At 39.6% G+C, this 15123-nt stretch overlaps 1 protein-coding gene across 2 annotated transcripts in view; it reads right to left on the bottom strand.

Moving 5' to 3' along the window:
* The window catches only part of DAAM2 (dishevelled associated activator of morphogenesis 2), a 172989-nt gene that overhangs the window by 47229 nt on the left and 110637 nt on the right, over positions 1 to 15123 (bottom strand). For both annotated transcript variants that reach the window (XM_058020231.1, XM_058020230.1), the window contains exons 6-12: positions 14786 to 15119; positions 6637 to 6747; positions 5406 to 5509; positions 4131 to 4197; positions 3112 to 3229; positions 1501 to 1639; positions 11 to 69 (exon numbers count right to left, since the gene is read on the bottom strand). In XM_058020231.1, the coding sequence (XP_057876214.1) occupies positions 11 to 69; positions 1501 to 1639; positions 3112 to 3229; positions 4131 to 4197; positions 5406 to 5509; positions 6637 to 6747; positions 14786 to 15119 (932 nt within the window). The remainder of the gene's footprint in view (positions 1 to 10; positions 70 to 1500; positions 1640 to 3111; positions 3230 to 4130; positions 4198 to 5405; positions 5510 to 6636; positions 6748 to 14785; positions 15120 to 15123) is intronic.

The following is a 15123-nucleotide window of genomic DNA, read 5'->3' on the forward strand; positions in this document are numbered from 1 at the left end:
ATGAACTCACCTTTCCGGAACTTCTCTGCCTGATCCCTCCACTGCTTGACCTCATTTTCATTCACCAGCCTGAAAGAGGAAATGAGATCATTTAAACTTTTCCTGAGCTACCCAGGCTGAAAGGCAAGCGGTCATTTTGCAAAGTGATCAGCAAAAGGCAACCTGATAAGTGTACAAGTTTATACAGGATCACACCAGTGGTCCTTCTGGATCCAGATTCAGCTCCCTAGCCTACAGCTAATAGGAAAAGGATGCCTTTTTACTCAATGTCATAAAAAGGGATAAAGGAATGGCTGTGGAAGAAATTCCTGATACATTCCTGTCTTCAGGTAATGCCCTCAAAGTGCCAAGTCTACTTATTTTGAAAGAGAGAAATCATCACTAAAATAATCACAGCTGCTATGGGTTACAAATTACCCCATCCTTAATATAAAATCAGATTGCCATTGTTTTTTTCCTTATCGCTGTGGTTCTATTTTTTCTTTCTTATAAGGAGGAAGAACACTTCTCTATTGGGTAATACATCAGTAACAAGGCAATTCTCGTATCTCACACTGGCACAGCTATTTCCTATTACTGACAGAAAATATGCAGGGCATGCTGGGGATTGATTAGATATGCAGAATGAGGAGTAGCTATGAAAGCAGAAAGGGAAGATCAGGCATGAAATCTACAATGAAGTCTGGTATCCAACACCACTGTATTTTTCCATGACAAGAAATCAGTTTCGATTTTGGCTCACACCTATAACAAAAGGAACTGTAAAATTTTTAGTACAGGAGAATTTGGTTTCATATAGGACTTATGTTCTATAAATGTTCTTTTCAGTGGATAACTCGGAAGGGTAATGGGCCATGAATTACCTGCAGAGGCAGTTGGATGAAATGAAGAATCCAAAAGTTTGGCTAAAAAAGGACTGAGAACAGGGAAGTTGAGAAGAGAGCCAGCTCATGTAGCTAGACTTCTCAAATGATGCATCCTATGGGAAAAAATAATGGTAATGCCCTCAACCAAGTCTGTGGGTGAGAGCAAACAGACATTTTATGAAGAGGTAAGAGGTTTTGTGTGCCAAGTGGGGACTGCTTTCCCCTATTTGCAATCTTTCTAAACCATGGGCTCATTAGTAGGAATGGGATCTACATAGAGAATATGATATTATTTTTACTTTTTAATATCAAGGAAAGCTTTCATGAGCATCCTGAATTTAAAAAGGCACATGAGGAAGCCTTGTTATAAAATCATGAGCATTTTTTCTGATTCTCTAACCAGAATAACAGTTATTAGAAGTCAAACACAAGAACTTTGCAGGGAAATACTGCCAAGCTAAGATGTCATTAGAAGGAAACTGCTTAGAAGACTTAACTACTTAACAGGACAAGGAGAAGCTGTAAGTTGAAATAAGGAAGTCCTCACATATGATATTTTATTTCTTAAGCACCCGCATACTGATCATATTCTTATACCTGCATAACAGAAATAAACAATAATAAAGCAGCTTACATTTTAATGATATTTTTGACATTGAAGTTTTCCAATGGAGCTATATCTGGATCATCTCCTCGTTCATCCTGTAGAACAATTTGTTGGAGTATTCTGTCCAACAGCTGCCACTGCTGGAAGTTTCCTCCATTCCTCTTATCTGTATTGAAAAAATACCAACCCATGAGATCTTCCAACTCCATGCCAAAGTGCCCAGACCTGCCAACAAACTGGCATTCTTTCCTCCCCACCTTTCATCTCAGTCCTGTGTGTGATGAATTACAGAACACAAAGACTAACTCTGAACAGTTGCTAGCGGATTATTTACAAACACCTGGCATACTGGCACAGCTCATAACAGGCACAGGCAACTTTGTGCCTGATGTGCACATTCAGGCTATGCAACCCTTCTGACAGGTTAGCTATAAATTGCACACTAAACATCTATAAAAAGGATTCCTTTGTGATAACTAACACTCAGTGTTTTCTGGGGCTTGATGTTGAGGTCACTGTAGGAACAATGAGATGTTCTATCTGCATGCTTGGTTATCTGCAGGTCAGTGAAACTCAACTGGCATGAAAAATTCATCCAAACATGACTGGAAAGTACAGAGATAAAGAACAGAATTTGAACCAAAGGTACTGATCCCATGGATATCCAAACAGAAGAGCCAGAGCAACATTAAGTCCACCTCAACTCTTTAAGTTACATAACCTAGATCTTTATAGACTCTTTAAAATTGCTCCAGTACAATCCTGCCCTGGCCTAACAGGATTTGGTCTTTCTGCCACCAAAAATCCCAGTCAACACATAAAGCTCAAGTTCTATTCTAAAGAGTAATATCAAAGAGGACACTGAGACAAAGTACTGCTCAAATTTGTGCATCGCTGTACTTGGATCTAAGGAGAGCCTGAGGACATATCACACATCACATTGCTTGCTGAAAAACACACCCCAGTGCATCTCCCTCATGTTCCCTTCTCGGTTTGAGTGCTCAAATACAGATGGAAATCATGGAAGACCAGCACCTCATCCCTAACAGGATCAAGGCAGGCAGTTCTTTAGTGATCCTGCTGTTACACTCTGGATGCATAACTGAATTGTTCTATTGCAGTTAATAAGAAGATTCTTATCACTTCTTTGGAAGCAAATTTCAGTATTATTTTTCACTTTGTGTTTGGGAGCTCTCCATTAAAGCACTGCCATGAGATAGCAGTCTGATGACTTACTGTGGAATTTCCCAGTGGCAGAACAGCTTTCAGTACTGTACTATTTCACCAGAAAAAAATCTTCAGTGTCTTTTTTTAATATTCCAAATGCTATCTCTTTCTGGGAATTCCCTGATCTATAGCATAAGGACTCTTTTTTAAAACTTCTGATTAAAATCATTAAAATCTCTGTCAGTGACTAACTGGAATGTCTCAGCTACTCAATTTTATTTACAAGTGCAGAGAGGTCAAACCGCCGCCCTAAGTATTGCAACAAAAATTTTTCAGTGTAAGATATCAAGTTCATTAGCCACAGCCAAGTGCTGAATGGGAGACAAAGGCAGTGCCCTGGTATCTGTGAGCACCAGTGTTTCTCCCAGTTCTCCAATACCCCTCCCTCTGGAAGTCTGTAAATGTACTCACATGGCATCTGCAAGCAGTGCTGGAGGATGGATAACAAATAGGGATAGGCGTCTGTGTGCTTCAATCTCTTCTTGATCAACTCAAACATCTGAGAGGCACTTTTTGTATCAATGTGGATCTGAAGTGAGAGAAGAGAAAAACCATCCACAGTAAAAACCTGATTAACTGTGAAAGAGCCAATCAATACAAAGACAGGCAAATTTCCAGCAAGTGGACCTCTGCAAAGTCTTCTGCCATGCCCAGATGCAGCTTCCAGGAACAGGCACAAGGGTCTTTGACACCAGCATTGTCATTCCTATCCAGTATAGAAAAGATCTCCAAAGTAAAAGGCTAGAAAGGGAGCCATGCAAAGCCACCAAGAACTGTTCTGGAGCAAGCAAAACATTTGGGTCCTGGAAACTGGTGGCACAAACAGTAGAAGCTAAGCAAGAAAGGGTCAGTTGTTCTCTATCTGTGTGTGCAGCAAGAGCTGTTCACAAAGAAAGAGGGGACAAAACCATTCAGGACCCTACAGCTTTTTATTGATGCTACAGGCTGTCTCTATGTTAGTCTTTAAAATCCACATATACTAAAATACTGATCCTGTCCACAGGCTCTGGGGCAACAGGTGTCAGCAGAGTTACATGTGATCTTGGGAAGAATATCAGAAAATAGCCCAAACTTCACCCATAGTCCTGCAAAGGGGATGTCTGAAACTAGAAGGCATCCAGATCATCAGGACTGAGAACCTGAGAGCATGGTTGAGAACCTCCTTCACTCCTGAACATTCAGGCAAGCAAAAGAAAGAAGTTTTTAAAAAATACTCATCAAAGCCCTTTGTGTGACCACTGTTTTCATTGTTCACACAGTGCAAATCTCCTGCTTGCTAAATGAGAAACAGTGAAAGCAAGAGCATCAGCCACTCCTAGCATCAAAGTCAAACACTAGTTTTAGGGAGCACAAAGGAAAGGTGCAAGAAGCATCCCAACTGGATGCAAGTTCAGCTTTGGCCAGTTCAGGTACTACAAATTAAAACTTACCAGGTCAAACCTCTTGGCAAGCTCCAGGTCATCTTCATTTCTGACCATCTCAAAGAAATCTAAATGTCTAAGAGGAAATAGAATAACAAAACATCTGGCAATGTTCATGGCATGATTCAGACTTAAACTAAGTGTGTCACTAGAGAAGCAGCAAAACCTCAGTTCAGCTAGAACATGTAGAAATTGGCAAGCCTTTCTCACACAAAGTGCTGCCACAGGTATGCAAGGCAAGGGGGTCAGTGACAGGCCAAAAGAAAAGGCTGGCAGAGGTGCACACACTCTCTAACTCTGTAACACTGTGTTGAGGTAAGGTGCAAAACATAAACATAAAATAGGAAAGGGATATTCTGTTTTTGACGAATGCAATGCCTGCAGAGATAATACAGTTCTAAAAAGTCCACACCATACTTGCTAGGCAGGTATGGAATCATTACAAGTTGTTTCTTTTAAGCAGCAAAACAGAAATGCATTCAGTGGATCAGTTCTCAACAGCCTCTAGGTATGCCTATTGATAAGCACAGCAGCATGACTATGTCTGGATCTGGGTGACCTGGTGAGTGACACATTTGACCATCTGAAGTTTTCTTACACAGAGACTGGAGCACAGCAGGTGAGGTGGAGAAAGGCTGTGGTACATTCCCCTGTACAGATCTGGTACAAGAGTCTTTGTAATCCAGGCATGTGAGATCCTCTCAAACCTTTGTTATTCTCCTAACTTGTAAAATCCAGCTAAGTCCCTCCTAAACACTCCTGGTTACTGTCCAAAGCAATATAGATCATCTATAGGACAGATTTTCTTATTCCTGCTTACAATGTTGCAGATCAAAAGCACCTTTCCTGGTTCCAGCTCTGCAGCATACTGTAGTCATACAACTTGGAAACTCAGAACCTGCACTTAGACCACACATACTCAGTCACAATGAAGTCCATGAACTACTGGCTTCCCTGCCTCCTACCAGGACAGGCTTTTGTTCCAGTGTTGCTTCAAGAGAAAACCATTAGAATACTTTTTGTATTTTTCATTCTGACTGCCATCCCCCACTGAGAAAAAAAGCAGTTGAGGAACTCCTTTGCCACAGCCTCTGCCAACTTAGCATGTACATTCCTACTTCATCTGCTGATGTTAATTTTAGGATAATTTTTTTTTTAATTTTCTTTTTGTTTTTTTTACGGAGTCAGTTTCGAGAAGAGACAGAATAAGCTCTCTGAAATAGAGAAGAGTTTCTAAGAAGTCTTTCTATTCATCAGTAGCAGTTCTCAGAAAATAAGTCTTACCTATCCAGCGTGGCATTCTCATGTCCTCTGAGCTTGTCAATGACGGGTTGAATTCCCAGCATTAGAAATTCATATCGGAGGTGCAATCGGAACTCCAAATTGTCCTTAAAAATGGGGGAAATCCAAGTTATTTGTTTTCAAAAGCTGTCAATCACATTTTAAAAACATTTGCTTAAAATTTCAGTTCTTCTCTTTTTAATATTCTCTATTCTGACCCCAGATTCACGGGATGAATAATTCCAGTAAAGTAAGCAAAAAAGGAATTAATGCCATTGCTTCCATTTCACTTAAAAGTACATTTATGTACTATGAGTTTTGCATATGCAGTCAAAAGGACAGCACACTCCATGTTGTTCCATGAGGAACAGAAGCTACTGGCACTTTTCCTGCTAGTCCATTAGAGGTTCCTCTCCTGCTTACAGATGAACAGCATCGCAGTCTTCCTCCTAATTTTTTCCTGTTTATTTGTCATAAGACCATAGACATAAAATCACCTACTCTGACAAACTTCTGACACCTATTCAGTGGGATGCTACAGGATTCCCAGAGATAGAGACAAATACATTGTCAGATAGCTCTCAGGAGCTAGCTGTCTTTTGTGGTTTAACCAAAAACAGAAAAAAGCTAATGTCACAAAAGTAACACTTTTAATGTAATAAATTAGTTTAAACTATCCTTCAGATTCAAAAGGAAGTCTTGTTAATAAAAGTAAAACAACTAGGACCTGGGATTTTTTTTCTGAACATTTTTTCTGAAATGTCTCCCCTTGATATTTTAAAATTAAAATGCTTTGACTTTGGCTTTGAGTCAAAACAACTTAACATTTCAAAACATTTCTGAAGGTAAACCAAAATATTTTCTAAAAAGGATGAAATAAAAAGGTAAATGCTTTGCAGTTCTTAAAACAAACAAAAAAATCTTCCACAACCAAAACAGCAAAAAAACCAACCAACCAACCAACCAACCAACCAACCAACCAACCAACCAACCAACCAAAAAACAACCCAAAGTAATCACTTCAGTGTAAGCAGTCTATGCTATATTGAAGAAGCTTGAAATGAAATAATATGGAAGACATAATTTTAAGACTGATCTTAACAATTAAGCATTATTTTCCACAAAATATATCCACCCACTACCACAAGATTTGTGACTTAATCTACTAACTATTTCCAAGGTAAACTAATTTAAACATAACATTTCAGAAAGAATTTCCCAGGCAGTGACTCACCTCACCAGCACCTGCATTCAGAACAGCATTGATAAAGGACATGATGGCTGTTTTGAGGTTTACTTCATCTCGGTATCGCCCCATGCTTCGGTCCAGCTCATTTAACAGCGACTGAAACAGAACAAGCTGGGTTAGAGGACATAAGCTAACTTCTTGCAGGATAGATTGCACTTCTGTATACAGGTGAGATAATTGCAATGAGAAGCTATCTTTTAAGGAATAAAGCCTATGCCTGAACCTTGAAAGATCTATCCTTGTTCCTTCACTTACCACCCCTTAACATGAAGCAGACAATTATTACCTCTTGGTAAGCTCCTTTTAGGGGTTCTCAAATACCAGGAATATCCCTTGTGCATACAGTTCCAAAGCTCAAAGTTGAATTACACATCTCCACTGGAAGTGCAGTTAAGCTCCAGTTTCCATGTTACAGACTCATGGAATGGTTTGGGTTAACAATGACTTTTAAAGATCATCTAGTCCTGACTCTCCTCCCACAGGCAGGAACATCTTTCTGCCAGACCTGGGCTTCTCCTCAAAGCGCCATCCAGCCTGGCCTCGAACACTTGCAGGGATGAGGCATCTACAACTTCTCTGGCCAACCTGTTCCAGTGCCTTTTCACCCTCATCTTAAAAAACTCTCTTCCTTTTACCCATTCAATGTCTAGCTTCTTATAGTTTAAACCTTTTAGCCCTTGTCCTGTCATCACAGGCCCTGGTAAAATGTCTTTCTCCATCTTTCTTATAAGCTCTGCTTACTGAAAGGCTGCTGGAAGTTCTCCCTGGAGACTGCGTGTCCCCCTGTTAACCAACCCACAGGGAGTGTTCAGCACAGGAACGTTTGTGGTCTAATTTCTGCATACATACTGATATTTTACCATAATCTTGTGAATATCAGGAGACAAAAGAGAAAAAGACTAGACAAGTAGCATTGGTGGCCTTTGCCTTATTCCGGATTAATTCCACTTGAATATTTACCAAAGAGATTATATGCAGAAACTGATTAGCCATGAAAGCAACTCTACGTTCAGCTTTCTGCTGATCACCATTAATATTCTCTTCAGGATCTTCTCTGATCAGTTCATAATTCCAAGGATGATTTTCCTTACTGGAAGAGTAACAAATTCCACTTCAGATCTGTGAGTTCAGCTGTATGAGTCTCACTCCAGCATAAATAATAAATGCCTCACACTCATATATTTGTTTTGCTATCACGCTAAAAAAGAGAATTCTTTTTCAGTCTCCCTAAGAAGTTTTGACCATAAAGGGATAACGAAGACAAAAATAACTTTTTTGTGTTTGGCTCAGCAGACCATCTAAATAACATTTTGCAGCTATGATGCTGAGTAAGGAAGTTCATTTTCCTCTAGTCAGTCTTTTGTCCCTGGTTACTGAAAGTGTTCATTCATAGCAAAATCTTTCCTCGTCCAGTCACCATAGGTCTATCTTGTTTACTGCAGAAAGACACAGAGATATGTCTCAAGAAACAGGAGGAATATCCTCCTGTACATTCTTCAGGAGAAAGAATAACCTCCTGGCTTCATGCTTATTTTTGTGCAAAAATATTTTGACCTATCATACACTGCTACTGACAGCTGTTTTCACATCTGAGCATGGTATGTTCATTACCAAACAAGCTCGATTTCATTAACTCCATTCTCTTGCTGCTTCTAAATTTCCCAACTGGAATTTTCAAATTACCCTACTCCAGGCATTTGAGTTTCAATCCTATCCATCATCCCAGTAACTGTGTTACCACCACATAATATTTTGCTAGAAATGGGAACGAGTCTTACATAAAAGCACATGAAATGCTCTACTGAGCCAGACTGGTGGTCAGCTCAATCCACCATCCTACCTCTAACAGTGACAATCAGAAACTACCTGAGAAGTCTTTAAATTCACCAACAAAAACAACTGTTCAACTTGACAAACAAGCAGAAGTGAAATAAATGAGAGAATTTTATTCTGTTACTTCAAGATTTGACACTGAAATTCAAAACACATGTGCCTTCTTGGAATAAGTGAATTAGCCATCACTACAGAAGCAGCAAAACCAAGGATAGTTTTGCTGGTTTTCTTCAGAGGCTCTTCATTCCTATCATACTTTCTCACAGACTTGTAGGAACATGACAGAATCTATGAAGCAGCATATCAGGTACAGCATCCATACAGGTTGAAAGATGCTAAGAAAAGTTTTCTATCCCCCATTTCAGAATGCTGAACTAGGAGCAGAATGCAATGGGAGGCATATCAAATTCAGGGCAAGAAAACCCAAAACTCTGTGTTGCACTAATCCAATTGAAGAGCAGCACATCTTCATGTAATTGTTCAGCTTGAGAAGGAAACACTGTAAGTTCTTGCTATTCCTAAAAATCAGAGTCTACACCCACATACTGTGGCCAAATTCCAATATCTCCAACTCTTTGCAAATGGCTGAGGTTCAAATCCTCACTTGAACATTTCCTGTGAAAAAGATTTCACCACACCTCTTGGCAGCCACTTCTGTGGCCCAATTGATCTTATGATTATAAAGGTTTTTCCAACTATTTAAGCAAAACTTTCCTCACTTAATCCCATTATTCCTCATCACTGACAACCAGTAGGGTTTCACTCAATCTGCAGCAAACCTCAAAAGGCTTTGGCTGAGCCCTAAATGGAAGAAGGAAATCAAGAGTGAATACAGCCTTTTAATTTGTTCCTTGTTAGATCCTCTACTACAATTCCAAATTGATCAGCTTTCTCCTTACAAATTATGGTCTGTACTGACAGTGTTTGGTATAAACCAGGCAAGGGGCTCTGGAAGGAATGCTCCTGGCCTCCACCTTTTCAACTGACAATATCAAACTTTCTTTATTCATTTGCCTCAAGCTTCAAAATTTCTAGCAGCATTGAGGAGGAAAACAAGAGTTTTCTCCCCAAAGCAGCCCGTTAATATTTCCTCTGTGAAGTGAAACCAGCTTCTTTCAGATAGTACCTAACACCTAGGTTCTCTAAAGACTAAAAGGAAAATTCTTTCTCCCCACAGGGATCCACAGCTAGACGAGTATTTTAAATAGCAAGCTGTGCTGGAAGAGCACTGGAACATCCTGATAAACTTTTTAGGCCAATAGAGCATTACGACTGCAATATTAGTTTTGTCTCAAAATATGGCATGTTAAAAAGTATAATGTGATACAATGCCATGACACAGAGAGAAGGAGGGGAGGCAGAAAGCAGAAAAATAATCATAAAGGCAACAGCTTAGGGGAGAGAAAGAATGTGCCACTTTCACAAGGGAAACCAGTCATAAATACAATAATTCAGACATGAATGACTTTAAAGTCAGAGACTCCTCTTTCTCAGTTTTCACAGCATTTTATAAAACTCTATATTCACAAGAATAAAAAAAAAAGACAAAGCAATGTTTTTATGATCACACAGTGAGCCAGTGACAGAATTATGCTGAATACATGGAAAAAAATCCCAGCAAGGACAATAAGGGCTCAAACAAGAGCTCATCTTCCTAATTCCACATTTCTGCTCTGAGGATTTACTGTTTGGATTTCAAGTGTTTTCTTTCATGTCTGTTCTTCAAGGAACAGAGTAGGATTTGTAGGCAAAGTAGCATGTTTCAAACAATTGGATGAAGACAGAGTTTTCCAGATTGCCTCAGGAAGGAGATTGAAGGCATGCCCTAATACTGCTGTGGTATTTGAGTACAGAAAGAGTATTACTCTGAGGAGGACAGTTTTCAAGGAACATCTTAACATTAACTACAGACTACCCTGTTGGACATTAAAGTGAGAATCATTCCAGGCAGAAGGGCATTATAAAAGAAGGGTCAATAATTAAAGAAAGCAAAGGGAAAAGTTCAGGCAAGAAGATGTGGCAAATGCGAGAAAATAGGTATAGTGACTATATCAATTGAGACACAAACATAAAGTATAGAACCTTGTTGCAAGTGCCAAGACAAGGATGATCCTGATACACCTATTAGCACCTTGAATATCAAAGACACACGGGGAAGTTGCAGTATGTAATGTCAATCGAGTGAAGACTGGAACCTCAACAAAAAAGAGTAAGTTCTGGAGAATCTCCCCAGGGCTTTAAGGTGAATCCTGACTGAAGTTAGGGACTGACAATTATAGACAGTAGATGAAATGCTGGCAATTTAGAAGGAAATAATACTTGACGTCCATTTCAATTCAGAGTAAAATCACTTTTTTTTTTTTGGTAAGGAAATAGTCCTTCATATTCATGTAAATTCTGTTTATATTTTCCATTAACTTAATAAAAAAATTAAAAAGAGAACATATCAGGAAGCAAAGACATCCTTTCTGAAGCATTTCAGTACTGCTTGATTAATGGTCTTCAGTTGATATTACTTGGTGCAATTAAGTTAATTTGGACTTAATTGGGACTAAATATAAATGTTGAATTTATAATGCTCAGGAATTTCACTGTCATTTAATTTTGACTTCAGATACCCTAGCATAAAACTATAAGCTTTCTATTCAAGAAATATGAGCTATTGCAGGACAGAGTTAACGTAAGTTTTGTAAGAACCATACCTTAAGTCACAGCTTTCTTTCTCCACTAATTCACCAGTTGCTGAGTCTTCTGACAACTTTTGGCAGCTGTGCTAGGTAGCAGGAGCTGCATTTAGAACATTGACTGGCAATAACTCCTCATATTAAACAAAATGTGCCATGTTTTATGTTGCTGTGTTAAACACATGATCTCTACACTCCACCACACTTGTGCACACTGGAAATAATCACTGTTTCGATCTAAAGTTGTCAGCAGCAAGTTATTCAGGAGCTCAAGTTTTAGACGGTTGCCAGTAAATCATTCTGAACCTCTCTTCCTTCTTCTTACAAAAAGGAGTGGAAGCAGAAGCATGTACCCCAAATTATTACTCATCACAATGATATTTCTCTTCAAAAGGAAAAAAAAAATGTTGGGGAAAAGTAGATCTGTATTAGTGTTAATCACATTAACCTCCTGATGCCCCAACAGACATAGTGCTGATCACCCCAAGTGACACGAGGAGGAACGGGACACCTAGGTTTACTGCTACCTGCAAGAGTTGAAAATAAATCCAAACAGATAATATACAAAGTGACAGCTTTCACAGATGAGGATGAATAAATTGACAGTGTAGATGGCTGAATGGGATGATGAATATTTTCAACCACTGTTGTCAGGAAGGCAACTTAAGGAAAAGCAACACTGGCACTGATATTGTCAGTGGTCAGTATCACCTGTAAGTTATTTGTTGGACATTCCAATAAAAGTGAGCTCAGTACAATTTCCAGAAAGCTCTGCACTTTTACTTCACAAGAACTGAGTTGATTTCCAAAATTTGAGATTACTTTGCTCTGATGCACTGTGGCTCTAATTTGGCCAATGTCTTGCAGAGCTAGATAAAAAGACCGAGCAGTGCCTTCACAGTTCCCAGCTTTCCTTCCCCCCACCACTTAGAATCAGTCTGCAATGATGGACCATAGAGGCAAAGGAATAAATTTCTACCCTGAATAGTTTCTCCTGTTCCTACAGTTTAGTTCACAGTTTTATTACTTTCACAGAAAGAATTCTTGTTTGTGGGTTCTGCCAGATTCCCCACTTGTGGTGGATAGCTTTCAACATAACAGTGTTTAGGTGTGGCTGGTCAAAGTCAAGCGGCCAAGTATAAAGTTTGCTGCAAAGCTCCACAATTTCTGGACACTTCAATACACCAAAAGATGCTGCTAGATGCTCGAGCTGCAGGAAACACAGCCCCCAAAGGGCTCTGTTTCGCACCTACAGGATCTCTTCAGATACTTGCAAACTCAGGGTTACAAAGATTACATTCAGGACTAGGATTAAAAGAGGATAGAAAAACGCTTTCATTGTACACTACATCTTTGAAGCTTACAGGAAAGGTAAAGAACAAGCATTTTCAGCTCATCCTTCTTTTAAAATGGCTTCCCATATTCAAGTTACAGTGGATGCTTTTCCTGACAATAAGCTGCAAGACTATTCTGAGACAGAGGTGCAGGAGGGCAAGAGGCAAAGAGATGGAACACTCTTAATTTTAAGTGCTGCAGTATCAGAGAAGAATCCTCTAAAACGTAAGAAAGACCATCACCACATTTGTTTCTTCAGGATTTAAAAAATCCCTAGTCTGTCTGTTAGAAGAATAACTGGAGATGGATGAGGAATGTCTTTGGATGAACACTTACCTCTTCAAAATTAAACTCAAGCTATTGCTGAGTATAGTGGAAAATTGAATTTCAGTCTCTAAACACAAGCATAGTAATTGCAAACAAGAACACATTCCTTCTGCTAAACCATTCTGGGGATTGGGTGGGGCTTCTTTTTTTTCTATTTTACTTGAGAAATAAAAGAGAGTATCCATCTATTTTTCATTTTTTCCTGAATGGAAAAGTTTTTTGACAAGCACAGTATTTAGACAAAGTACTTTTCATGAGTGTAAGAGACTGGTAAGCACCTGCAAATCATTCCACCAGATTCCTCAAAAGCTACCACATTTTACCCAGCAGTGACTTAGCTCAGTTATTCAGTAACTTTTAAATCAACATAGAAACAGAGAGAGAGAACACCCAGCTAGGGTTAACACAGCATCTGTCCCATACGGAATTATTAAGCAGAGTCAGTTGGTCCAGTAAGGGCAAGTTAACATGGGACAAGTGTAGTCAGGCTTATGAGTTACTGCTTTTCCTAGAGCAGCTCAAGTTATCCCCACCTGTCTCCCAGGTATAAAAACATGTCATATTAATTCAGGAAGGTTTCTTTATTTAAGCTAATTACTAGGGAACAAACTGAATGTTAATGTTTTCCTTCTCCTCCATAGGCAGTACCCAATAATCTCCACATCACAGCTCACGTACGTGGCTTACTTCCTGCACCTGCACTGCTCATTCCTATCCTCCTCCTGTACTAAAGAATGGTGACACATTCTTATGACTGCAGCTGTAATCTCTTCACTTTCCAAGTTTTCCTGTAATTATGATTTTCTCCATTGAAGTAGCCTCAAGAGCTTCCAACTGAGGCTGAAAGGCCCCCACTTCTGCAGCCATCCATCATATGTGTCGGACTTGCATATCAAAGACACACATTAAATCTGAATGGACAAGCAATGCAAAGGAGGCGGTGCACATCGAGGGACGGACCTGACAATGCCAAATATAGGTTAATACCAAATCAAAATCTCCTGCATCCCTCTCCCAGGTCTGAGTCACAGTCAGTGAATCCCACAGTGCATTTGGTTCTAACACAAACATTGGCAGCTACTGTCCATCAGCACAGACTGTTTCCCATTCACTATTTTATTAGTCTAAAATCCATTGGCTGAGAGGAGGTAAGAGATAATGACTGTCAGGCATTGGGATCCCATGCCTGTTGGCACAACACAGCTCTAATGATTTCCTCTAAGGAAAAACAGTAAATGGGTTAGATTATCCCAAAGTTAAGGAGCCACATCTTCACACACCGCAACATTCTCCACTATCTTTTTGTAAAGAAGCTCGGTTCACAGGGAGGAGGAACATTATAGTAGCAGCCAGGAGTTTCCACAATAAAAGCCTGTCACTGACCTACTTCAAGGTCTCTGAGAATGCATTTCCCTTCTGTGGTCTGAAAGGGAGTTACTTGAGCCAACAATTGCTAAGTGATGACGATTCACAAGTTGATTGCTAAGTGGCAAGTGAAGTGCCTCCACCATACCTAATTTAATTCTTCATCTCCACTATTTAATCCACAATTCTTTTTATTACTAAATTAAGGATTTAAGATCACGACAGAAGGTCCTGAAAGTCTGTGGCTTCAGCTTCTAGGACAGAATAAATCATTACCATCCTAGAAATGCCATAAAGCTAGAGTATGAGCAGATAATCAGCTTTCATTTAGCAAAGCAAACCCCTATTTTCAGGCAAGATATATGGAATTTTAAGTTAGCATTAATGACAAGCAATATGTCTTGAAATAGAAGTATAAATATAAGTATACACGTATAGTAAGAACCTATTTGAGGAATTTCCCTTCCTAAAACAAAATGGCAAATATTGCCTTTTTACTACTTAGCAAGCTTGCAATATATGCACTCAAAAATTACTCCTGGCAGAGATTCCTCATTCTGGGTATTTCTGTCAAAGCATCCTCCTTTTACCTGGAATCTTGTCCTTTCTGCAGCATAGACTTGGTAGTGGAGCATGGCTTGCAAGACTTTTTTGTGACCATCTGGTACCAAGCAGACAGCCCCTAGGATCTCCAGCACAGCAATCTTGGTCTTAATGTTCTCAGTCCGCAAGCTCTGGGATATGATGTTGATACTTTCAGGATGGGCCAGGACGTGAGCCCGTCCCTGGGAGTTGTTCATCAGTGCCTTGATACACCCTATAACGGATGTGTGGATGCGACTCTCCGAGGTCTCATAGTCCATGCTCTTCAGGAAGTTCAGCAAACAGCTCAGGCCATCCAGCTCAATAAACCTGGTCACAAACCTGA

This window comes from Melospiza georgiana, chromosome 3 (assembly GCF_028018845.1).
Source record: "Melospiza georgiana isolate bMelGeo1 chromosome 3, bMelGeo1.pri, whole genome shotgun sequence".
Lineage (NCBI taxonomy): Eukaryota > Metazoa > Chordata > Aves > Passeriformes > Passerellidae > Melospiza > Melospiza georgiana.